The sequence below is a fragment of the Pristiophorus japonicus genome, chromosome 7, assembly GCF_044704955.1.
Source record: "Pristiophorus japonicus isolate sPriJap1 chromosome 7, sPriJap1.hap1, whole genome shotgun sequence".
In the NCBI taxonomy this organism is placed as follows: Eukaryota; Metazoa; Chordata; class Chondrichthyes; family Pristiophoridae; genus Pristiophorus; species Pristiophorus japonicus.
The window spans coordinates 199,441,615-199,466,049 of record NC_091983.1 but is presented as its reverse complement, the minus strand read 5'-3'; the positions used below and the strand labels follow the sequence as shown (position 1 = coordinate 199,466,049).

The 24,435-nt window shown below is 44.1% G+C and overlaps 1 protein-coding gene across 1 annotated transcript in view; it reads left to right on the top strand.

The window, feature by feature from the left end:
• Window positions 1–24,435, top strand: part of kif6 (kinesin family member 6) — a 768,544-nt gene that overhangs the window by 644 nt on the left and 743,465 nt on the right. Inside the window, exons 2-3 of the mRNA XM_070885702.1 lie at window positions 1,150–1,256; window positions 6,380–6,454. Coding sequence (XP_070741803.1) covers window positions 1,150–1,256; window positions 6,380–6,454 — 182 coding nt within the window. The remainder of the gene's footprint in view (window positions 1–1,149; window positions 1,257–6,379; window positions 6,455–24,435) is intronic.

Sequence of the window (24,435 nt, the reverse complement as noted above, 5' to 3'; positions counted from 1 at the left end):
CCCCTCCCTCCTCCTCCTCCCCCTCCCCCTCCCTCCTCCTCCCTCTCCCCCTCCCTCCTCCTCCCTCTCCCCCTCCCTCCTCCTCCTTCTCCCCCTCCCTCCTCCTCCCTCTCCCCCTCCCTCCTCCTCCCTCTCCCCCTCCCTCCTCCTCCCTCTCCCCCTCCCTCCTCCCTCTCCCCCTCCCTCCTCCCTCTCCCCCTCCCTCCTCCCTCTCCCCCTCCCTCCTCCTCCCTCTCCCCTCCCTCCTCCTCCCTCTCCCCCTCCCTCCTCCTCCCTCTCCCCCTCCCTCCTCCTCCCTCTCCCCCTCCCTCCTCCTCCCTCTCCCCCTCCCTCCTCCTCCCTCTCCCCCTCCCTCCTCCTCCCTCTCCCCTCCCTCCTCCTCCCTCTCCCCTCCCTCCTCCTCCCTCTCCCCCTCCCTCCTCCTCCCTCTCCCCCTCCCTCCTCCTCCCTCTCCCCCTCCCTCCTCCTCCCTCTCCCCCTCCCTCCTCCTCCCTCCCAAACGTCTTTCTTTCCCATTGGCTTCTGTTTCATCCCCTTGATTGATTCCCGAGTCCACTGTTTTATCCTTCCCTCCTTCCCTCTCCACTCCTTCTTCATTACTTTTTTTCTCTCTCTCTCTCTCCCTTTTATTTTCCACCTCCTACTCCTCCCTCTCTCCTTAACTCTTGGTGTTCCTCTCCCTTCTACCCAACTCCTTTCCTTTCTACCTCTCATTTCTACCCTCACCCTCTCGTCTTGTGGGTTCATGTCCCACCGCAGGACTCGAGCGAATAATCTAGGCTAAGACTTAAGTGCTGTACTGAGGGACTACTACATTGTTGGAGGTGATGTCTTTTGGATGAGATGTTAAACTGAGGCTCCACTATTTGAAGAAGAGTAGGGAGTTCTCTATGTTGTGGCCAACATTTATCCCTCAACCAACACCACCAAATACAGATTAACTGGTAATTCATCTCATTGCTGTTTGACGAGATCTTGCTGTATGAAAATTGGTAACTGCATTGTTCAAACAATGGTAATTCATTGGCTGAAAAGCACTTTAGGACATCCTGAGGACATGAAAAGTGTAATATAAATTCATGTTTCTTTCTTTTCATGTGATAAGTATGCTGGTACTGAGATTATCCAGAGTGTCTTTTTTTTTTGTAGCTCTACTCATTAGCTGAAGATAATGGAGGCCCAGTGCTGGAGTATGTCCTGCCACATGATGCAGCTGATGGATTTATAAATAACAAACGAGAAAGCTATAAATTTAAGTAAGTATCATGTATTATTTATCCTTCCTGTATCATACCGATAAGTGCTAATCATCCTCATAAACTGTGGAAATCAAGGCATTTATATTACCATTTGCGGAGTTGGGCAGAAGGGAGAGGGACACCAAGAGTTAAGGGAGGAGGAGGAGGAGGAAAATAAAAGGGAGAAAGAGAAGTAATAAAGAAGGGGGAAGGATTTTTAGCATTATATTTATGGAGGGTAGCTGAATTCACTATAGGGATAGTGTTTTTTGATTTGGAGGAAGTACTGTCTGTATTTTTTGTTGTCCTCGTCAGGAAACACAGTTTTCTCACCCAAGAACGTGGGCAGGAGGGAATGCTATGGCCCCTGCACCTGTAAATATTCAACGAGGTGCTGCGTAAGAGCAGAATGCGTCATCCACTTTGTGACTTACCAGTAAATATCCCCTTGGATGTACTTTTCTTTCTGGTGATGCGATGACGTTGTAGGCTGGAAGTTTCGGCATGTTTTGTAACACTATCCGGTTGTGAGTTTGCCTCTGCATTACTGCACACTTTTTTTGATCTGGGCAGGTGACGAGTGGAGGACAGGTGCTTTCTTCGAGGTAGAGTTGCTCTAGGCCATTCCAAGTGGTCATTTTCAGAGCTGCACACTCCAGGAGTGGGTGAAGCAAAAGCATTGTCAAGTATCTGGGAACATAGTGCCTGTCTGCTTTATTGTCCTTGAATGATAGGCGCATTAGGAAACTTAAAAAGAGTTGATGAAGTTACACGCAATCTATTGGTTAATGATTTGTATACATAGAAACATAGAAAATAGGTGCGGGAGTAGGCCATTTGGCCCTTCGCGCCTACACCACCATTCAATAAGATCATGGCTGATCATTCACCTCAGTACCCCTTTCCTACTGTTGTTACGGTGTATTGCTATGAATGCTGCTTACCCACTTGGTTTATTATTATTCATGACAGTCTCTACCCTTGGGTGTATGGCTGCACCCTGGCTTTAGGCATAGATTTCTGGCTCCAGCTTACCTCCATCACTTGATTACTCATTTTTGTCAGGCTGCAGTGGGTGGATTTGAGAGCCAGCACTGCCCATGTCATTACCTTTGCTGTTAAGTAAATAGGCCATTGAAGCTGTCTGCAATTTGGGTGTGAAATCAAACAAGAAATTAGAGATGCATGCAATAAAGGTACAACAGTTATCATGGGTGACTTTAATCTACATATAGATTGGGCTAACCAAACTGGTAGCAATACGGTGGAGAAGGATTTCCTGGAGTGCATAAGGGATGGTTTTCTAGATCAATATGTCGAGGAACCAACTAGAGGGCTGGCCATCCTAGACTGGGTGATGTGTAATGAAAAAGGACTAATTAGCAATCTTGTGTGAGGACCCTTGGGAAAGAGTGACCATAATATGGTTGAATTCTTTATTAAGATGGAGAGTGACACAGTTAATTCAGAGACTAGGGTCCTGAACTTAAGCAAAGGTAACTTCGATGGTATGAGAAGTGAATTGGCTAGAATAGACTGGCGAATGATACTTACAGGGTTGACGGTGGATAGGCAATGGCAAACATTTAAAGATCACATGGATGAACTTCAACAATTGTACATCCCTGTCTGGAGTAAAAATAAAACGGGGAAGGTGGCTCAACTGTGGCTAACCAGGAAAATTAGGGATAGTGTTAAATCCAAACAAGAGGCATATAAATTGGCCAGAAAAAGCAGCAAACCTGAGGACTGGGAGAAATTTAGAATTCAGCAGAGGAAGACAAAGGGTTTAACTAGGAGGGGGAAAATAGAATATGAGAAGAAACTTGTTGGGAATATAAAAACTGACTGAAAAAGCTTCTATAGATATGTGAAGAAAAAAATATTATTGAAGACAAAAGTCAGAATCAGGTGAATTTATAATGGGGAACAAAGAAATGTCAGACCAATTGAACAAATACTTTGGTTCTATCTTCACGAAGGAAGACACAAATAACCTTCCGGAAATACTAGGGGACCGAGGGTGTAGTGAGAAGGAGGAACTGAAGGAAATCCTTATTAGTCAGGAAATTGTGTTAGGGACATTGATGGGATTGAAGACCGATAAATCCCTGGGGCCTGATAGTCTGCATCCCAGAGTACTTAAGGAAGTGGCCCTAGAAATAGTGGATGCATTGGTGATCATTTTCCAGCAGTCGATTGACTCTGGATCAGTTCCTATGGACTGCAGGGGAGCTAATGTCACACCACTTTTTAAGAAGGGAAGAAGAGAGAAAATGGGTAATTATAGACCGGTTAGCCTGACATCGGTAGTGGAGAAAATGTTGAAATCAAATTATTAAAGATGAAATAGCGGCGCATTTGGAAAGCAGTGACAGGATCGGTCCAAGTCAGCATGGATTTATGAAAGGGAAATCATGCTTGACAAATCTTCTAGAATTTTTTGAGGATGTAAATAGTAGAGTGGACAAGGGAGAACCAGTGGATGTGGCGTATTTGGACTTTCAAAAAGCTTTTGACAAGGTCCCACATAAGAGATTGGTGTGCATAATTAAAGCACTTGGTATTGGGGTAATATGTTGATGTGGATAGAGAACTGGTTGGCAGACAGGAAGCAGAGAGTCGGGATAAACGGGTCCTTTTCAGAATTGCAGGCAGTGACTAGTGGGGTGCCGCAGGGCTCAGTGCTGAGACCCCAGCTGTTTACAGTTTACATCATTTTTGATTTAGATGAAGGAATTGAGTGTAATATCTCCAAGTTTGAAGATGACACTAAGCTGGGTGGTGGTGTGAGCTGTGAGCAGGATGCGAAGAGGCTGCAGGGTGACTTGGATAGGCTAGGTGAGTAGGCAAATGCATGGCAGGTGCAGTATAATGTGGTTAAATGTGAGATTACCCACTTTGGTGACAAAAACGCGAAGGCAGAATATTATCTGAATGGCAGCAGATTAGGAAAAGGGGAGGTGCAACGAGACCTGGGTGCCATGGTACATCAGTCATTGAAAGTTGGCATGCAGGTACAGCAGGCGGTGAAGAAGGCAAATGACATATTGGCCTTCATAGCTAGAGGATTTGAGTATAGGAAAAGAGAGGTCTTACTGCAGTTGTACAGGGCCTTGGTGAGGTCTCACCTAGAATATTGGGCCCAAGTTTCCACACGCGCCGAGAATGGCGCAGTCCCGACCTGGACGCCCGTTTTTCGCGCCACAAAGTGCGCCTAAAAAAAAATCCTCTGTATTCTCCACCTCCCTGCAGGTCCTCTGGCCCTCGGTGCAGCGCAGCACGAGCTGGGGGGGGGGGGCCAGGTCCCTGCGCTGAAAACAGTGCCGGGACCTCTGCACATGCGTGCTACAGTGGGCACGCAAGTGCAGTAGTTCCAGGCGCCCGAAACTGTGTGGGAGGGGCCCGAAGCACGCAGACCCTAGCCCTGGCCGAAAGGCCTCACTGGGGCTGCGTAAATAAGGCTCCTCCCACGGCCAGCTTCCTGCTCCCCCCCGGACCAGACCCGACCCGCGCTCCTGCTCCCGCCCCCGGACTGGATCCGACCTGACCTCCCCCTCCCTCCCTCCCCCCCATCTCCCTTCCCTCCCTCCCCCCGAATCGAACCTCCCCGACCCAACGCCACCTACCTGTAAATCTGGTGCTGGGGACGGACCCTGCCCTGCCCGAAGTCTCGGGCTGGCCCGTTCAGCCTTCGGTCCCGAAAGGCCTACCTGAAGCACTTTCACACAGGTAGCAAGATGGTTTATTTAATCTTTTCTTTGCTTAGAAATGTTTATTCAGGTTGGATTTATTTGTATAAGTATAAATAAGGATTTATTATAGAATTTAATGACTTCCCTTCCCCCCCTCCCCCCCACCTCGTTCTGGACGCCTAATTTGTAACCTGCGCCTGATTTTTTAATGTATAGAACAGGTTTTTTCAGTTCTACAAAAATCTTCACTTGCTCCATTCTACTTTAGTTTGGAGTACGTTTTCACTGTGGAAACTTTGAAATCAGGCGCCAGTGGCCGGACACGCCCCCTTTTGAAGAAAAAATTCTGTTCCAAAGTAGAACTGTTCTACCTGACTAGAACTGCAGAAAAGAAAATGTGGAGAATTGCGATTTCTAAGCTAGTCCGTTCTCCACCAGTTGCTCCTAAAAAATCAGGTGCAAGTCATGTGGAAACTTGGGCCCATTGTGTTCAGTTTTGGTCTCCTAATCTGAGGAAGGATGTTCTTGCTATTGAGTGCAGCGAAGGTTCACCAGACTGATTCCAGGGATGGCAGGGCTGACATATGAGGAGAGACTGGATCGACGGCCTGTATTCGCTGGAGTTTAGAAGGATGAGAGGGGATCTCATAGAAAGATATAAAATTCTGACGGGACTGGACAGGTTAGATACAGGAAGAATGTTCCCGATGTTGGGGAAGTCAAGAACCAGGGAACACAGTCTAAGGATAAGGAGTAAGCCATTTAGGACCAAGATGAGAAGAAACTTCTTCACTCAGAGTTGTGAACCTGTGGAATTCTCTACCGCAGAGAGTTGTTGATGCCAGTTCGTTGGATATATTCAAAAGGGAGATAGATATGGCCCTTACAGCTAAAGGGATCAAGGGGTATGGAGAGAAAGCAGGAAAGGGGTACTGAGGTGAATGATCAGCCATGATCTTATTGAATGGTGGTGCAGGCTCGAAGGGCCGAATGGCTTACTCCTGCACCTATTTTCTATGTTTCTATGAAATGGAGACATGATACTGGCTGATCGAAGTGAAAAGAATAAGACAATTTCCAGAGGTGAGGGCTGACTGGCTCTCTTTCTTGGAATTGATTGGTTCATTTAATGTCACTTTTCTGTTGTTGTTGAGGTCTCTTAAAACTGTTCAATTGACAATCGTGGGTGAGTTTGTGAAGCAATTTGGATTTGTTGGCAAAAGATGGTGAGTGTCAAACAAATTAGGTTTCAAGTGGCGGTAGTGGGTGAGGGGGTGGAGAAGTTGGAATTTGATTGGCAGTGGTAGGTGAGGGGGTCCAAAAAATTAGGATTTTCAAAATTTACAGGTAAGTTTCAAAAAACAGGCTGAATAGGAAAATTGGTTTAATGAATATATTCGATAAAGGATTATAAAATTTAGTTTAAAACAATATCTTGTTTTACAGATTCCAGCAAATTTTTGATCAAGGTGCAAAACAAGAGGAAATTTTTGAAAGTATTGCCAAGCCTGTTGCTGAAAAGTGAGTTTTATTTTGATTTAAGTTTTTGGATCTAGGACTGAGAATTTGAATTCAGCTTCGAAGGTGTCAAATATAGGACCTCTTAAGTCTGAAATTCCAGATTGAATATGAACATGTAGTGTCATTCAATCGTGCAAAAGTAGTTTGACAAAAATCTGCTAAGCTTCCAGTATTCCGTCGAGTACTGTAATTATCACGAGGTCCACAACTCCACCTGAAGAGTGTGCTTATTGTTGTATGGTCATAACATTAAAGCTGACAGATGCACTACAATTAGAGCACTTCTGCATTTACACAACACGCCAGAATCTCAAGAGGACTCATTCTGGAATCAGGCAGGGACTTAGATTGATATTTATACTGCAACTTCTTAGCATTGGTATGAACGGAAACTGCTTCCTCCAGGGAGTGTCACCATGCTTCACTCCAGAGTCAGGTTAGGCCCTGACTTCAGATTTGCACTACAGCTTCTTTGTGCATTGCAAAATCCAATCCAACACAATTTGCAGTAAATCCCTGGTTTCCTGTACACTCTGCAGTACAACAATCCCACCGTGGACAGGCAGGAATCAATCTGTGAAAGTGGCAATGAGCCCAGGGGGTTAAATTGGCCCATGCCGGCATGGCTGTGTGAACTTGTCGCACTCCCTATAACCCCTTCCTCTATGTGTACCCCAAGTTAAAATTGGATTGGATGAAATTGATAAAAGTGTGTAAGTAGGGTTCCCTTGAGACTTGAGATGCAGTGTCTTTTTGTTCTGCCTGTGGTCAGTGCTTATTTTTAGTTGGAAAATGACCCATTGTGTAAGCCAGAAATTGCAGAGCTATGGGGAACTAGAAGTTTGTGGTTGATCTTGGATAGTGAAAAATATTGTTCGGGCAGGTGGTAATGATCAACTGTAGGCGTACGAGTAAACCCTCCCAGCAGCAGATCTTCAATCCTGGCTTGTTTAGTTATCTTGGTTTGGGTTAAATATTTGTGCGTCCTCAATGTGCTACTTTGACTTTGCATCTGGCATAGTATTTATTTACTTAGAATATTTTTCAAGCATGTTCCATTTTAGTCTTAAATAATACATTGTGAGAAGGCTTGGGTAGCCTATCTGAGTAACTGGTAAGTGTCTGGAAGCTAGCACTTTGCTACTCTGCTGATATCCAGCTAAAACTATGTACTAAATGATTAGAAAATTGAAGCCTATGTTTGACCTATAGGTATTGTGTCCTTTCCCCTTACCTTTTTTTGCCTATTTTACTGCTAGCTTCCATTTATTCAGATTATACATTTTAACAGCTCAAACTACAGACAGGCAATTGTTGCATGATTTTCTTTTTATTTGACCAATTCAGCAAATTGTAGCAGGTTAAAGGTAAATGTATAAAACTCCTTCAATTTTGGACAAGAAATTGTGCAGTAGAAAAATGAGTGGTTGAATACTTTGACAGCACCTCCATCTCCTGTGACCTCTACCTGCAAGAAGAACAAGAGCAGACACGGGAAGACTGTCTTCTCGATTTTCCCCTCCGGTCACACACTGTCTTGATTTGGACCTATATCACCGTCTTTTCAATGTTGCTGGGTCATTATCCTGGAATTCCCTACCTGACACCATGTGTGGGGGTACCAGTACCACAAGGATTGCAGCAATTCAAGGGGAAGATCACCACCACCTTCTCGGGGCAGCTTGTCATGAGCAATAGTTGCTATCGTTGCTCACATCATGAGAACAACATTTTTATAAACTCAGTATTTATTTATTAGTGAACAAATTGTCTAAATCTAGTACCTTGATTAGAATATACTAATCTAACAATGGATGGGCCAAGAGAATGCCATTCAGCCTATTAGCCTGCCTTTTCCACAAACCATACACATCATGAACTCTTCCACCACCTACTGAGGGAAGTTTCTGGATAAATAGTCCCCGATCCCCAAAGATAAAAATTATGCCCTCAGTTTTCTTTCTTCAGTCCTGGCCCATGACCCTCCACTGTCGGTGTTTCACCCTGGGCCTGGCTCCCCTCCAACCCACCAACGTATGAATTGTTACTAAAGTGTATTGCACCAAATAACTTATACCTTTGATGATCTTACTTTTGCATTTGAGCCAGAGTACCTTTTTATATCTATTCCAGTTCCAGTAAAATCAAATGGGAAACTGGTTTGACCTTAGGAGAAGGAAGAACAGAGAATCAAGATGAATATTTTGAAGAGATAATGAAGAAAATTAAAAAAAATAATGGAAATAAGCGATAGATCATAGCCCCATACACAGTAAAAAGATGAATGTTCATTTGATCTATTTTCAGTGGTGTTAAGGCAATGTTGATCAGGACACCAGGGTTGGAATTCTTGTTCTAGCAGGGTGGGAATTCTACCCCGCCCATCTAATACCATTTCCCTGATTGCAGTTCATCAGATACACTAAGCGGGCTCCCAATTGATTGCTGCCTCCATGATGGAGCTCACCATTGACCGTCTGTAAAATCCTGGCAGTGCTGCAGCACCAGTAGATCCAGGGTCAGAATTTCCTTGAAGATCATACCATTTGAAGGCGTCAGCTAAGATTAGGCACAGAGGAGGGAAAATGCTGGGGTGTAATTGAGGGAGAGGAGGCTGGTACAAGCCCCCTCCCTCTATTGGGCACCTCTGGGTCATTGCCACTGTATCCTGGGACTTACTACCACTCCATACTGCCCATAGTGGCCTAAGAAAACAGCCATAACACAAGTGGGTAGGAGGAAAGTCTGCCTGTACCTGCGCCCCCACCCCTCCAATCACTCCGACTGCTATTTACATGCTGCCGAAGGGGAAGGAGAGGCCAGCTACAGTCCTAATGAGGGGTGGGGAGCGAAATATACGTTTGGTAGCTCCGTGGTAGTCAGTTGCATTTTCCCTTCTGTGGGATTGTAGAGGAGAATCCAGCTCTAGTGGTCTCTCTGCTTTTCTTCATATCGTGGCAGAGGATATTTCACGTCCACTATTGCAGGCAGACCATGCCTCGATATATTGTCTCATTCAAAGGATAGGACATTAAACTATCTTAAATTATTCACTGGGAAAGATAAATTTAAAGGTATCAGATATTGCAGTTAGGGATTTCAAGATGCCTTAGGACCACAATTGATGCATGTTGGTAAAACCACTACTTACAAAGGCGAATCTCATCGTGACAAACGTTACTTGTAACAGATGTAGCTTGGTCATATCAAATTTAGTTTGTGATATCCAAGAGTGCAGGGAAACGAGATGGTGCAGTGAGTAAACAACAGATTTTTAGTACAATCACTGGATTTATAGGAAGGTGAAACTTATGATATTGTCCTGGATGAATCAAAACTTTTTCCAAATGAACATTGGGAAGATGGAAGTGATTGTTTTCAATCTGTGCCATATATTGTTCTCTTGCCACTACCATCCCATTCCCTGACCATCTGCTGAGGTGAAACCAGACCATGTGAATCCTTGACATCTTGTGTTATCCACTGATGTTTACTGTTGACCAATAGCCTCCATTAGATGCTGTCTGGTAATTCCATGGCTCTGGTTTTGAGCAGTGTTTGTCATAGAGGGTTCTAGTGGAGATTTCTGCATCTAATGTTGAATTACAAGCCTGCCAATTAGTGCAAAATCTAAGTTCTAATCTCCAATCTCATCAGCATCCAAAGCTTCCAATGTTACAACTGCTTTAGGATGGCCATGTTATTTAGTCTCTGGTTCTTTTTGGACTGTTCTGAGGTTGCTAAATAAAGTTAGTGCTGCAGCTTTTCTCATTGCTGTTTGTAGGAACTTGCTGTGTACAAATTGGTTGCTGTGTCTTATACACTACAATAGGGCCTTCATTTCAAAAGCACTTTGTTACTTTAAAGTGCTTTGGAAAGTCCTAAGGTCATGAAAGGCATTAGTTAAATGTACGTTCTTTGTTTCTTCCAACACATTTGCTTGTTGCTTTTGTAACCATCAGTAAGTTCTTCCAAGGGCTCAAAGTGTTAATTTGGACCCTTTTACTTATTTTCAACTTGGTGCTTAAAATACCTAGCTCTTCCATTGTGGTCAATGAAAACATTTGTCTGCTGTCTTTTTAATAATAGTTTTTTTTGGTAGTATTTGTTTAGTACATCACAATGGCTGGGAAAGGGTGGTGGGGAACAGGATAGTAAGAGAATGAGCGGAATGCAGAAGGTAGGGGTATTTCTTTCATGTGGAAAGAAACTATAACAAAATAACTATAGGCTATAGACAACTAGAAAGATTGCATAATGTCTAAATACAAGATGTTTTAAGTCTGAGGTTATCCTGACCGCCATAATGAAATGTGCTTTTTTTTTTAATAAATAAATGCCAGAACAGTGAGTTGTAGTTCTGACTCCATTAATGTCCTGTTGTACTGTGCAGTATGTGGGTTTGAGTTCTATTTGTATAGTATTTCCAACAAGGGAACTTTTTTTTTAAAGCATGATGCTTTTTTGAGTGTGTATCAATTCTCGTCGTTTGTGGAAAATTGGCGTGACAATTTGGACTCGACAAAATGTTTATCATATTTAAATAAGTGTTCAGCCACACAACATTTTTGAAATATCTATTACAAGATAAGATGATATCCTTCACTGTGCTGAGTTTTAGTTATCAGCTGAAGGAAATATTTTCTAGTTGTATGACCACATATTGCCTTTTCTTTTTCATTTCATCGACAATACAATTTAACCTTTCACTAAGTACGGCTGATGGGGAAGTGCTCTGCAATTGCATGTAATTACCTGTAATTCTACTTGATTTATTAAGCAGCAACTGAAATTTGACAGAAAACCAATTTTAAATGATACAAAAGAATTGTGTTTTTGAAGCAGTAATGGAAATTCAATGTTTGGGGTTAAGCTGGAACAATTATCAGGAAAATTATTTCCAAAGCAAGAGTGGAATAAATTGTGAGATGGGAAGGGGGAAGAATGTGTGTAAAATGTGTTTATGGACAAGTTCAGGGTAATTGCATGACATTTAGGGCCTCGTTGCCCTCGTGATACTGCACTTATTGATTTGGGGAATCTTATTGCCATTTATAAAGTGCAGTCTAATCAGCACGGTTTACCTCCAAGTTGTCTGCCATTGGAAGAGAAAATTGGCAGAGTGTAAAACAAGCTGCCGATTCGCTTGATTTGCGCTATCGTCAAGCAATTTCATCCACATTAAGTCTAGAGATGGCAAAGGAACGGATAAGGATTTCAGCGATACATGGGCGAAGATGGAAATTAAGGCAGGCAATATTATAGAGATGGAAGTAAGTAATCTTTGTAATGGAGAGCGTGTGAGGTCAGAAGCTCAGCTTGGGCCAAGTTTCAACCTTCTGAGACCGTGGTTGTTGTCAGTGGTGACGGCAAGGAATTTGTCGCAGGGGCCAAAGAATGACTTTGTCCTTCCCAATGTTTAGCTGGAAGAAATTAGAGGTATACCCAAGACTGGATGCTGAATGAGAGGTAGTGCTGTAGAAGCTGTAGACATGTTATTTATTTGTTTTTTGTGGTGAGGATTGATTGGAAGGATTCAAACAGTTGAGCGAGGTGGTTACAGATCTGGGAGGCAATAATATGTTCAAGGAGGTTGGAGATGGGGGTAGTAGTTAGTGAGGACAGAGGGAGCAGGGTGTTTTACTCTGACGCTAGAGAGCTATACTGTCACTGGGTGGTTTGTGCAGAATAGGTTGGAATGTATAGCTAGATGGGGAAGTTTTGGAAAGGGGCAAGAAGTTGCCACTCATGAGCCAGGTTTTACTCCAAGCCAGGATGTCAAGACAGGATGTCAAGATGATCATCCACAATGGTGTTAGATGGCAAAGGCCCTGTTGATCAGTGAGCAGACATTCTGGTGGGAAATGTGGAGAGGGTCAGTGATTTTGATCTGCTAATGGGGTAGGGGTAGGTAGGGTGCCACACAACACTGCTCCCCTAGACATCAAGATCCACGGCACGGTCCTGGACTACATGGATCACTTTCCATACCTCGGGAGCCTATTATCAGCAAGGGCAGACATCGCCGACGAGGCCCAACACCGCCTCCATTGCACCAGTGCAGCCTTCGGCCGCCTGAGGAAGAGTGTGTTTGAGAACATAAGCATTAGGGACAGGAGTAGACCATCTAGCCCCTCGAGCCTGCTCTGCCATTCAACAAGATCATGGCTAATCTGGCCGTGGACTCGGCTCCACTTACCCACCTGCTCCCCATAACCCTTAATTTCCTTATTGGTTAAAAATCTATCTATCTGTGATTTGAATACATTCAATGAGCTAGCCTCAACTGCTTCCTTGGGCAGAGAATTCCACAGATTCACAACCCTCTGGGAGAAGAAATTCCTTCTCAACTCTGTTTTAAATTGGCTCCCTCATATTTTGAGGCTGTGCCCCCTAGTTATAGTCTCCCCGTGCAGTGGAAACAACCTCTCTGCCTCTATCTTGTCTATCCCTTTCATTATTTTAAATGTTTCTATAAGATCACCCCTCATCCTTCTGAACTCCAACGAGTAAAGACTCAGTCTACTCAATCTATCATCGTAAGGTAACCCCCTCATCTCCGGAATCATCGTCTCTGTACCCCCTCCAAAGCTAGTATATCCTTCCTTAAGTAAGGTGACCAAAACTGCACGCAGTACTCCAGGTGCGGCCTCACCAATAACCTGTACAGTTGCAGCAGGACCCCCCTGCTTTTGTACTCCATCCCTCTCGCAATGAAGGCCAACATTCCATTCACCTTCCTGATTACCTGCTGCACCTGCAAACTAACTTTTTGGGGACTGAGTCAAAATGAACTTAATATTTAAGAGGTTGGTAGCATAGTGGTTATGTTACTAGACTAGTAATCTAGAGGCTTGGACATGAGCTCAAATCCCACCATGGCAGCTGGGGAATTTTAATTGTAGTGGCCGCGTGGCCTAATGGATAAGGTGTCTGACTTCGATTGTAATTGTCATCTGTGTCACCCAGGTCGGGTGGTACGGTTTAATGTTTTATGTTTTTGCAGGTGAACTCCAAAAAGAGTTTCATGCACAAGGACCCCCAGGTCCCTCTGCACCGCAGCATGTTGTAATTTCTCCCCATTCAAATAATATTCCCTTTTACTGTTTTTTTTTTCCAAGGTGGATGACCTCACATTTTCCGACATTGTATTCCATCTGCCAAACCTTAGCCCATTCGCTTAACCTATCTAAATCTCTTTGTAGTCTCTCTGTGTCCTCTACATAACCTGCTGTCCCACTAATCTTTGTGTCATCTGCAAATTTTGTTGCACTACACTCTGTCCCCTCTTCCAGGTCATCTATGTATATTGTAAACAGTTGTGGTCCCAGCACCGATCCCTGTGGCACACCACTAACCACCGATTTCCAACCCGAAAAGGACCCATTTATCCCGACTCTCTGCTTTCTGTTAGCCAGCCAATTCTCTATCCATGCTAATACATTTCCTCTGACTCCGCGTACCTTTATCTTCTGCAGTAACCTTTTGTGTGGCACCTTATCGAATGCCTTTTGGAAATCTAAATACACCACATCCATCGGTACACCTCTATCCACCATGCTCGTTAAATCCTCAAAGAATTCCAGTAAATTAGTTAAACATGATTTCCCCTTCATGAATCTATGTTGCATCTGCTTGATTGCACTATTCCTATCTAGATGTCCCGCTATTTCTTCCTTAATGATAGCTTCAAGCATTTTCCCCACTACAGATGTTAAACTAACCTGCCTTTTGTCTGCCCCCTTTTTTTTTTTAAACAGAGGCGTTACATTAGCTGCTTTCCAATCTGCTGGTACCTCCCCAGAGTCCAGAGAATTTTGGTAGATTATTAAGATCAGGCCCTTAAATCTGACATCAAGCTCAAGGTCTACAGGGCTATAGTGATACCCGCCCTCCTGTATGGCTCAGAGACATGGACCATATACAGTAGACGCCTCAAATCACTGGAGAAATACCACCAATGATGTCTCCACAAGATCCTGCAAATCACCTGGGAGAACAGACGCACCAACGCGTCCTTGATCAGGCCAACATCCCCAGCATCGAAACACTGACCACACTCGACCAGCTCCGTTGGGCGGGCCACATTGTTCGCATGCCTGACACCAGACTCCCAAAGAAAGCGCTCTACTCTGAACTTCTACATTGCGAGCAAGCCCCAGGTGGGCAGAGGAAACGTTTCAAGGACGCCCTCAAAATCTGCTTGATAAAATGCAACATCCCCACCGACACCTAGGAGTCCCTGGCCAAAGACTGCCTTAAGTGGAGGAAGAGCATCCGGGAGGGTGCTGAGCACCTCCAGTCTTGTCGCTGAGAGCATGCAGAAAGCAAACAGAGGCAGCGGAAGGAGCGGCGGCAAACTAGTCTCCCCACCTACTCTTTCCTTCAATGACTGTCTGTCCCACCTGTGACAGAGACTGTAATTCCCGTATTGCACTGTTCAGTCATCTGAGAACTCACTCTGAGGGTGGAAGCAAGTCTTGATTCCGAGGGACTGCCTATGATGATGGAGGTAGGGTGAATGGGACATGAAGAAGGTTGGTGAGGTTAGCCTAGTGGGTGTGCTGAGGAGAATGAGGCAATTTGGTTGTTGCTTTTAATAAACCAGTGATCAGTACAATGGTGACCTTGAGAGAGGCACACAATGTATCTGTTCAAAGAGGATTTACGCAAGGATGGCAGCAGGAAGGCTGAGGAGTAGTGATACGTTGGGTTAGGGATCGGTGTTGGGGTCCAATGCCAAAGAACAGAGATGAAAGGTCACATAACCAAAGGAAAGGGAGGGAAAGAGGCTGAAAATGAAAAAAGGGAGCTAGAGGGCTCGGGTTTAGAGCGGTAGCCAAAATACGCACGTGAATGGACACACAAGGAATTCGAATGACATCGGCATGGTAGAGATTAGGTTACACCTATAGCAGATGTCAACTAAAGTTGAAGTCTGAGGGCCAACTGTGATGAGGGAAATGAAGGCTGCTTACAGCCAATATGAGACGCCTCTTTGAACAAGCCCACAGATACCTTTTGTGCCTTTCCCAGCATTCTCTTTTTTTATAAACAGAAGATTAAGGGGTGATCTAATTGAGGTGTTTTAAGAGGATTAAAGGAGTTGATAATTTCTCTCTATCTATCCTATTTCCTTAAGGTGAGAGTCCAGAACAAGGGGCCATAAACTTAAAATTAGAGCTAAGCTGTTCAGGGGTGATGTCAGAAATCACTTCTTCACACAAAGGATAGTGGAAATCTGGAAAACTCTCAAAAAGCTGCTGTTATAGGTCAATTGAAAATGTCAAAACTGAGCTGTCTAGATTTTTGTTAGGCAAAGATATTGAGGGTTATGGAACCAAGGCGGGTAGATGGAGTTAAGACCCAGATTAGCTGTTCTCTAAATGAACGGCGGATAAGTTTGAAGGATTGAGTGACCTCCTCCTGATCCTATGAGTTTAGTGTCTTGGCTTCCGGCACCTTTCCTGACAACCCAATATAGCTGTTAATCATGGCAATGAAATATTTTCTGAACACTTTTAAAATATTCGTTCATGAGATGTGGGCGTTGCTGGCGAGGCCAACATTTATTGCCCATCCCTAATTGCCCTTGAGAAGATGGTGGCGAGCTGCCGCCGTGAACTGCTGTAGTCCGTCACACTCTTGACTTGTGCCTTGTAGATGGTGGAAAAGCTTTGGGGAGTCTGGAGGTGAGGCAATTGATGAAGAATACCCAGCATTTGCCAAGAACCAGCTTTTGCAATCTGTCTTTTGAAAGTCATCCGCGGGGTAGAAATTGGGCTATTTGCCCAACTCTTGCCCAGTGAATGCCCTTCAAACTCTATAGCCTACTTTTACCAACATAGAAAAATGTAATTTAATCATTCGTTTTTATATTTAAAAACCCTGTCCATTAAGAATTTTATTTTTAACACTATTAAAACACATAAAAAAAAATTCTAAATTGTTTTCTTTTTTCTAAAACATTCAATTTCAATTAATTTTAAATATGAGGTGTTTTTGTGTGTTTTATTGTGCTGTGTTTCTTGTTTTTGGGAGGTATTCTCATAGTAAAGGGAGCTCGTATAAACGAAGTTCCCATTATTATCAATGGGAATACTCTATGTTCATTGGTGGTGCAGGCTCACGTGATCCCAGGATATGAATACATATCTGGAAGACATGTTCTTGTACGCTGCACAGCGAATGGAGGCCTTCGACCGCAATAGAAACATAGAAAATAGGTGCAGGAGTAGGCCATTTGGCCCTTCTAGCCTGCACCGCCATTCAATGAATTCATGGCTGAACATGCAACTTCAGTACCCCATTCCTGCTTTCTCACCATACCCCTTGATTCCCCCAGTAGTAAGGACTTCACCTAACTCCTTTTTGAATATATTTAGTGAATTGGCCTCAACAACTTTCTGTGGTAGAGAATTCCACAGGTTCACCACTCTCTGGGTGAAGAAATTCCTCCTCATCTCGGTCCTAAATGGCTTCCCCCTTATCCTTAGACTGTGTCCCCTGGTTCTGGACTTCCCCAACATTGGGAACATTCTTCCTGCATCTAACCTGTCTAACCCCGTCAGAATTTTAAACGTTTCTATGAGGTCCCCTCTCATTCTTCTGAACTCCAGTGAATACAAGCCCAGTTGATCCAGTCTTTCTTGATAGGTCAGTCCCGCCATCCCGGGAATCAGTCTGGTGAACCTTCGCTGCACTCCCTCAATAGCAAGAATGTCCTTCCTCAGGTTAGGAGACCAAAACTGTACACAATACTCCAGGTGTGGCCTCACCAAGGCCCTGTACAATTGTAGCAACACCTCCCTGCCCTTGTACTCAAATCCCCTCGCTATGAAGGCCAACATGCCATTTGCTTTCTTAACCGCCTGCTGTACCTGCATGCCAACCTTCAATGACTGATGTACCATGACACCCAGGTCTCTTTGCACCTCCCCTTTTCCTAATCTGTCACCATTCAGATAATAGTCTGTCTCTCTGTTTTTACCACCAAAGTGGATAACCTCACATTTATCCACATTATACTTCATCTGCCATGCATTTGCCCACTCACCTAACCTATCCAAGTCACTCTGCAGCCTCATAGCATCCTCCTCGCAGCTCACACTGCCACCCAACTTAGTGTCATCTGCAAATTTGGAGATACTACATTTAATCCCCTCGTCTAAATCATTAATATACAGTGTAAACAGCTGGGGCCCCAGCACAGAACTTTGCGGTACCCCACTAGTCACTGCCTGCCATTCTGAAAAGTCCCCATTTACTCCTACTCTTTGCTTCCTGTCTGACAACCAGTTCTCAATCCATGTCAGCACACTACCCCCAATCCCATGTGCTTTAACTTTGCACATTAATCTCTTGTGTGGGACCTTGTCGAAAGCCTTCTGAAAGTCCAAATATACCACATCAACTGGTTCTCCCTTGTCCACTCTACTGGAAACATCCTCAAAAAATTCCAGAAGATTTGTCAAGCATGATTTCCCTTTCACAAATCCATGCTGACTTGGACCTATCATATTACCTCTTTCCAAATGCACTGCTATGACATCCTTAATAATTGATTCCATCATTTTACCCACTACCGATGTCAGGCTGACCGGTCTATAATTCCCTGTTTTCTCTCTCCCTCCTTTTTTAAAAAGTGGGGTTACATTGGCTACCCTCCACTCCATAGGAACTGATCCAGAGTCAATGGAATGTTGGAAAATGACTGTCAATGCATCCACTATTTCCAAGGCCACCTCCTTAAGTACTCTGGGATGCAGTCCATCAGGCCCTGGGGATTTATCGGCCTTCAATCCCATCAATTTCCCCAACACAATTTCCCGACTAATAAGGATTTCCCTCAGTTCCTCCTCCTTACTAGACCCTCCGAGCCCTTTTATATCCGGAAGGTTGTTTGTGTCCTCCTCAGTGAATACCGAACCAAAGTACTTGTTCAATTGGTCCGCCATTTCTTTGTTCCCCGTTATGACTTCCCCTGATTCGGACTGCAGGGGACCTACGTTTGTCTTTACTAACCTTTTTCTCTTTACATATCTGTAGAAACTTTTGCAATCCGTCTTAATGTTCCCTGCAAGCTTCTTCTCGTACTCCATTTTCCCTGCCCTAATCAAACCCTTTGTCCTCCTCTGCTGAGTTCTAAATTTCTCCCAGTCCCCGGGTTCGCTGCTATTTCTGACCAATTTGTATGCCACTTCCTTGGCTTTAATACTATCCCTGATTTCCCTTGATAGCCACGGTTGAGCCACCTTCCCTTTTTTATTTTTACGCCAGACAGGAATGTACAATTGTTGTAGTTCATCCATGCGGTCTCTAAATGTCTGCCATTGCCCATCCACAGTCAACCCCTTCAGTATCATTCGCCAATCTATCCTAGCCAATTCACGCCTCATACCTTCAAAGTTACCCTTCTTTAAGTTCTGGACCATGGTCTCTGAATTAACTGTTTCCACCATATTATGGTCACTCTTCCCCAAGGGGCCTCGCACAACGAGATTGCTAATTAATCCTCTCTCATTACACAACACCCAGTCTAAGATGGCCTCCCCCCTAGTTGGTTCCTCGACATATTGGTCTAAAAAACCATCCCTTATGCACTCCAGGAAATCCTCCTCCACCGTATTGCTTCCAGTTTGGTTAACCCAATCTATGTGCATATTAAAGTCACCCATTATAACTGCTGCACCTTTATTGCACGCACCCCTAATTTCATGTTTGATGCCCTCCCCAACATCACTACTACTGTTTGGAGGTCTGTACACAACTCCCACTAACGTTTTTTGCCCTTTGGTATTCTGCAGCTCTACCCATATAGATTCCACATGATCCAAGCTAATGTCCTTCCGAACTATTGCCTTAATTTGCTCCTTAACCAGCAATGCTACCCCACCTCCTTTTCCTTTTATTCTATCTTTCCTGAATGTCGAATCCTACGTTCCTCCGAGACCACCAGGTATATTTGTAAATTTCTTGGGGTCGGAGGCGTTCGTCCGAAGGGAGCCTCCGACTGCAATTTTGCCCCCCATTCAGTCCTAAATTTACCTTTTGTTAGTTTTAATCTGTATTTCCTTATGCTACTCTTAACAGTCTAATTTAATCTGGTATTCTCGATTTACCTTTTCCATATCCTTAACTATATTCCTTTATAAGTTCACCTCACTGGTGTCTACTTGCTCGGCTGAAAAACCTTTTCTCAGATCTTGACACTTGGGATCAGTCTCGTGGTTGTTCTCTTTGCTGCCTTCCACGCCTTGTTTCTCAATGAACGGAACCAGACACAGCACTCTAGGTCTGATCAGGGCATTCTACAGCTTGATCACAACTTCTTGATGTGTATTCTATTCTTTGGAAATGTAGTTCAACATTTTTCTCTGCATTGGTTGGATCTGTTGAACGTCACATCGACAGGGTGTCAGCCTTAGTACACTGGTCGCACTCAGCTGAGTCAGAAAGTCATGGGTTCAAGTTCCACTCCAGAGATGAAAACAGCATCTGGGCTGACATTTTAGTGCAGTACTGAGGGAGTGCTGCACTGTTGGAGCATGATTAAGAAGTTTGCAGATGATCCGTCTGGTTAATAGTGAGAAAGAAAGCTGTAGACTGGAGGAAAATATCAGTGGACTGGTCTATGGGCAGAAAAATGGCAAATTAAATTCAATCTGGAGAAGTGTGAAGTTATGCATTTGGGGAGGGCTAACAAGGCAAGAGAATACACAATAAATGGTAGAACACTGAGAAGTGTAGAGGAACAGAGGGACCTTGGAGTGCATGTCTACAGATCCCTGAAGGCAGCAGGACAGATAGATAAGGTGGTTAAGAAGGGATATGGGATACTTGCCTTTATTAGCCCAAGGCATAGAATATAAGAGCAGAGAGGTTATGTTAGAACTGTATAAAATATTAATTAGGCCACAGCTAGAGTACTGCATGTAGTTCTGGTCATCACATTACAGGAAAGATGTGATTGCACTAGAGAGGGTACAGAGGAGATTTATGAGGATATTGCTAGGACTTGAGAATTGTAGCTATGAGGAAAGATTGGATAGGCTGGGGTTGTTTTCTTTGAAACCAAGGAGGCTGAGGAGAGATTTAATTGAGGTGTATAAAATTGAGGTGCCTATATAGGTCCTTCCTATCCACTCTATTTACCTTAGCAGAGAGGTCAATAATGGGGGCATAGATTTAAAGTAGTTGGTAGGCGTTTTAGAGGAGATTTGAGTAGAACTTACTTTTCACCCAGATGGTGGTAGAAGTCTGGAACTCGATGCCTGAAAGCATGGTAGAGACAGAGACAGAAACCCTCAAACCCTCAATTTAAAAAGTACTTGGATATGCACTTTACGTGTTGCAACCTACAAGGCTATGGACCAATAGCTACAAAGTGGGATTAGGCTGGATAGCTCTTTTACAGCCGGCACAGATGGGCTGAATGGCCTCCTTCTGTGTTGTAAACTTCTATGATTCTATGGAGCTACCACCTTTCAGATACAATATTAAACCGAGGCCTTATCTGGCCTCTTGGGTGGGCATAAAAGAACCCACAGCAGTATTCCATGAAGTGTAGGGGAGGTTTCCCAGTGTCCTGGTCCAACGGCTATCCCTAAACCAGCACCGAAAACAAATAGTCTGGTAATTTATTTCTGCTTGTGGGCGCCTGCTGAGTGCAGAGTGGCTACCGTGTTTCCACTTCTACACTTGTGTCTACACGTCAAAAGTACTTCATTGGTTGTAAGGCTTTTTGGGAAGTCTTGATGTCGAGAAAGATACTATATAAATTCCTACTAAGATATCTGGGTCTCTTTCAACTATTCATTGTACCTGTATTGCTCATTTGTCTTTCCGATATGCAGGACTTTGCATATTTCTATTCTTTTACAATTGTAATTATTTCACACGTTTGAATATTCAGCTCATTGTTTTGGTGACACTGCAATTGCCAATTGCACCTGAGAATCCATTTTGGCGCAGGCATTGCTTAGTTGATAATGAATGACTTGGATGGTTTCCATTCCTTCGCTCAGAACTCTGCATGTTCAGCAAAAGCTGATGACTTCATGCAATGTATTTGCTATTAAAGAACACTGGATAGATTGTCAAGGTAAAGTTGTATTCAGACAGTATTCTCACAGTATTCTTATTGCTACCAGTGGAATTGGAAGCTGAGTAGATGGATTGACAATAGGGTTGGCAAACCTCCTGCATTGTCCGCGAGTCTCCCGGAAAGCAACCCAGGAGAAGCCACAGAAAGTTACCATGCAGGTACAGCAAGCAATTAGGAAGGCCAGTGATATATTGGCCTTTATTACAAGGGGGTTGGAAGTCATGCATAGGACTTTGGTGAGACCACATCTGGAGTGCTGTGTACATTTTTGGTCTCCTTACCTAAGGAAAGATATAGGAGTGGAAGATCAAGCACCCATAAAAAGGGCGCGGAGTTTGGGGGGAGCGGGAGATCGAGGCCGAAAGTAAAACAAAGAAGTAACAAGAAATCGAAGTGTGACATCACAGCCAAGCGGGTAAGTGATTGGTTGGTGGATTGGTGTGTTTTATCTCTTTTTCTTATCAGTCGGAAACCTTTGGCATTGTTGCCAAATTAAGTTAATTTAAGGGTTAAGTCATGGCAGGAGAGTCCAGACATGTCATGTTCCTCCTATGCTATGTCGGAAGTCGGGGACTATGTGTGCGGGAAGTGTATCCAGCTGCAGCTCCTGTCAGACAGCATTGCAGCACTGGAGCTGCGCATGGACTCACTCTGGAGCATTTGCAATGCTGAGGATGTCGTGAATAGCACGTTTAGTGAGTTGGTCACACTGCAGGTAAAGGTTACAAAGGCAGATAGGGGATGGGTGACCATCAGGCAGAGCAGGAGTAGGAAGGTAGTGCAGGAGTCCCCTGTGGTCATCTCCCTCCAAAATAGATATAACGCTTTGGATACTGTTGGCGGAGATGGCTCATCGGGGAAGGCAGCAGCGGCCAAGTTCACGGCATCATGGGTGGCTCTGCTGCACAGGAGGGCAGGAAAAAGAGTGGGAGAGCTATAGTGGTAGGGGATTTAATTGTAAGGGGAATAGATAGGTGTTTCTGCAGCTGCAATCGAGACTCCAGGATGGTATGTTTCCTCCCTGGTGCAAGGGTCAAGGATGTCCCGGAGCGGCTGCAGGGCATTCTGGAGGGGAGGGTGAACAGCCAGTAGTTTGGTACCTATATGCACCACATGATGTAGGACCTCATCCTGTTTTTTACCTATAAGCTGAATTTAGGGAGCTAGGAGTTAAATTTAAAAAGTAGGATCTCAAAGGTAGTAATCTCAGGATTGCTACCAGTGCCACGTGCTAGTCAGAGTAGAAATAGCAGGATAGTTAAGATGAATGCGTGGTTTGAGGAATGGTGCAAGAGGGAGGGATTCAAATTCCTGGGACGTTGGAACAGTTCTGGGGGAGGTGGGACCAGTACAAACCGGACGGTCTGCACCTGCGGAACCGATGTCCTGGGGGGGGGAATTTGCTAGTGTTGTTGGGGAGGGTTTAAACTAATATGGCAGGGGGAATGGGAATCTATGCAGGGAGACACAGGGAAGTAAAATGGGGGCAGAAGCAAAAGGTATAAAGGAAATAAGGAAAAGTGGAGGGCAGAGAAATCAAAGGCAAAAATCAAAAAGGACCACATTACAACATAATGTTAAAAACACAAGGCTGAAGGCTCTGTGTCTCAATACGTGGAGCATTCGTAATAAGGTGGATGAATTAACTGTGCAGATAGCTGTTAACAGATATGATGTAATTGGGATTACGGAGACATGGCTCCAGGGTGAGAACTCAAGGCTGGGAACTCAACATCCAGGAGTATTCAATATTCAGGAAGGATAGACAGAAAGGAAAAGGAGGTGGGGTAGCGTTGCTGGTTTAAAGAGGAGATTAATGCAATAGTAAGAACAGACATTAGCTTGGATGATGTGGAATCTATATGGGTAGAGCTGCGGCACACCAAAGGGCAGAAAACGCTAGTGGGAGTTGTGTACAGATCACCAAACCGTAGTAGTGAGGTTGGGGATGGCATCAAACAGGAAATTAGGGATGCGTGCAATAAAGGTACAGCAGTTATCATGGGTGACTTTAATCTACACATAGCCAAACTGGTAGCAGTACGGTGGAGGAGGATTTCCTGGGGTGTATAAGGGATGGTTTTCTAGACCAGTATGTCGAGGAACCAACTAGAGAGCAGGCCATCCTAGACTGGGTGTTGTGTAATGAGGGGATTAATTAGCGATCTTGTTGTGCGAGGCCCCTTTGGGAAGAGTGACCATAATATGGTAGAATTCTTCATTAAGCTGGAGAGTGACACACTTAATTCGGAGACTAGGGTCCTGAACTTAGAAAGGTAACTTCGATGGTATGAGACGTGAATTGGCTAGGATAGACTGGCGAATGATAATTACAGGGTTGATGGTAGATAGGCAATGGCAGACATTTAAAAATCACATGGATGAACTTCAACAATTGCACATCCCTGTCTGGCGTAAAAATAAAACGGGGAAGGTGGCTCAACTGTGGCTAACAAGGGAAATTAAGGATAGTATTAAATCCAAGGAAGAGGCAAATACATTGGCCAGAAAAAGCAGCAAACCTGAGGACTGGGAGAAATTTAGAATTCGGCAGAGGAGGACAAAGGGTTTAATTAAGAGGGGGAATATAGATTACGAGAGTAATCTTGCAGGGAACATAAAAACTGACTGCAAAAGCTTCTATAGATATGTGAAGAGAAAAAGATTAGTGAAGACAAATGTAGATCCCTTGCAGTCAGAAATTTATAATGGTGAACTAAGAAATTGCAGACCAATTGAACAAATACTTTGGTTCTGTCTTCAGTAAGGAAGACACAAATAACCTTCCGGATGTACTAGGGGACAGTGGGTCTAGTGAGAAGGAGGAACTGAAGGAAATCCTTATTAGTCAGGAAATTGTGTTGGCAAAATTAAT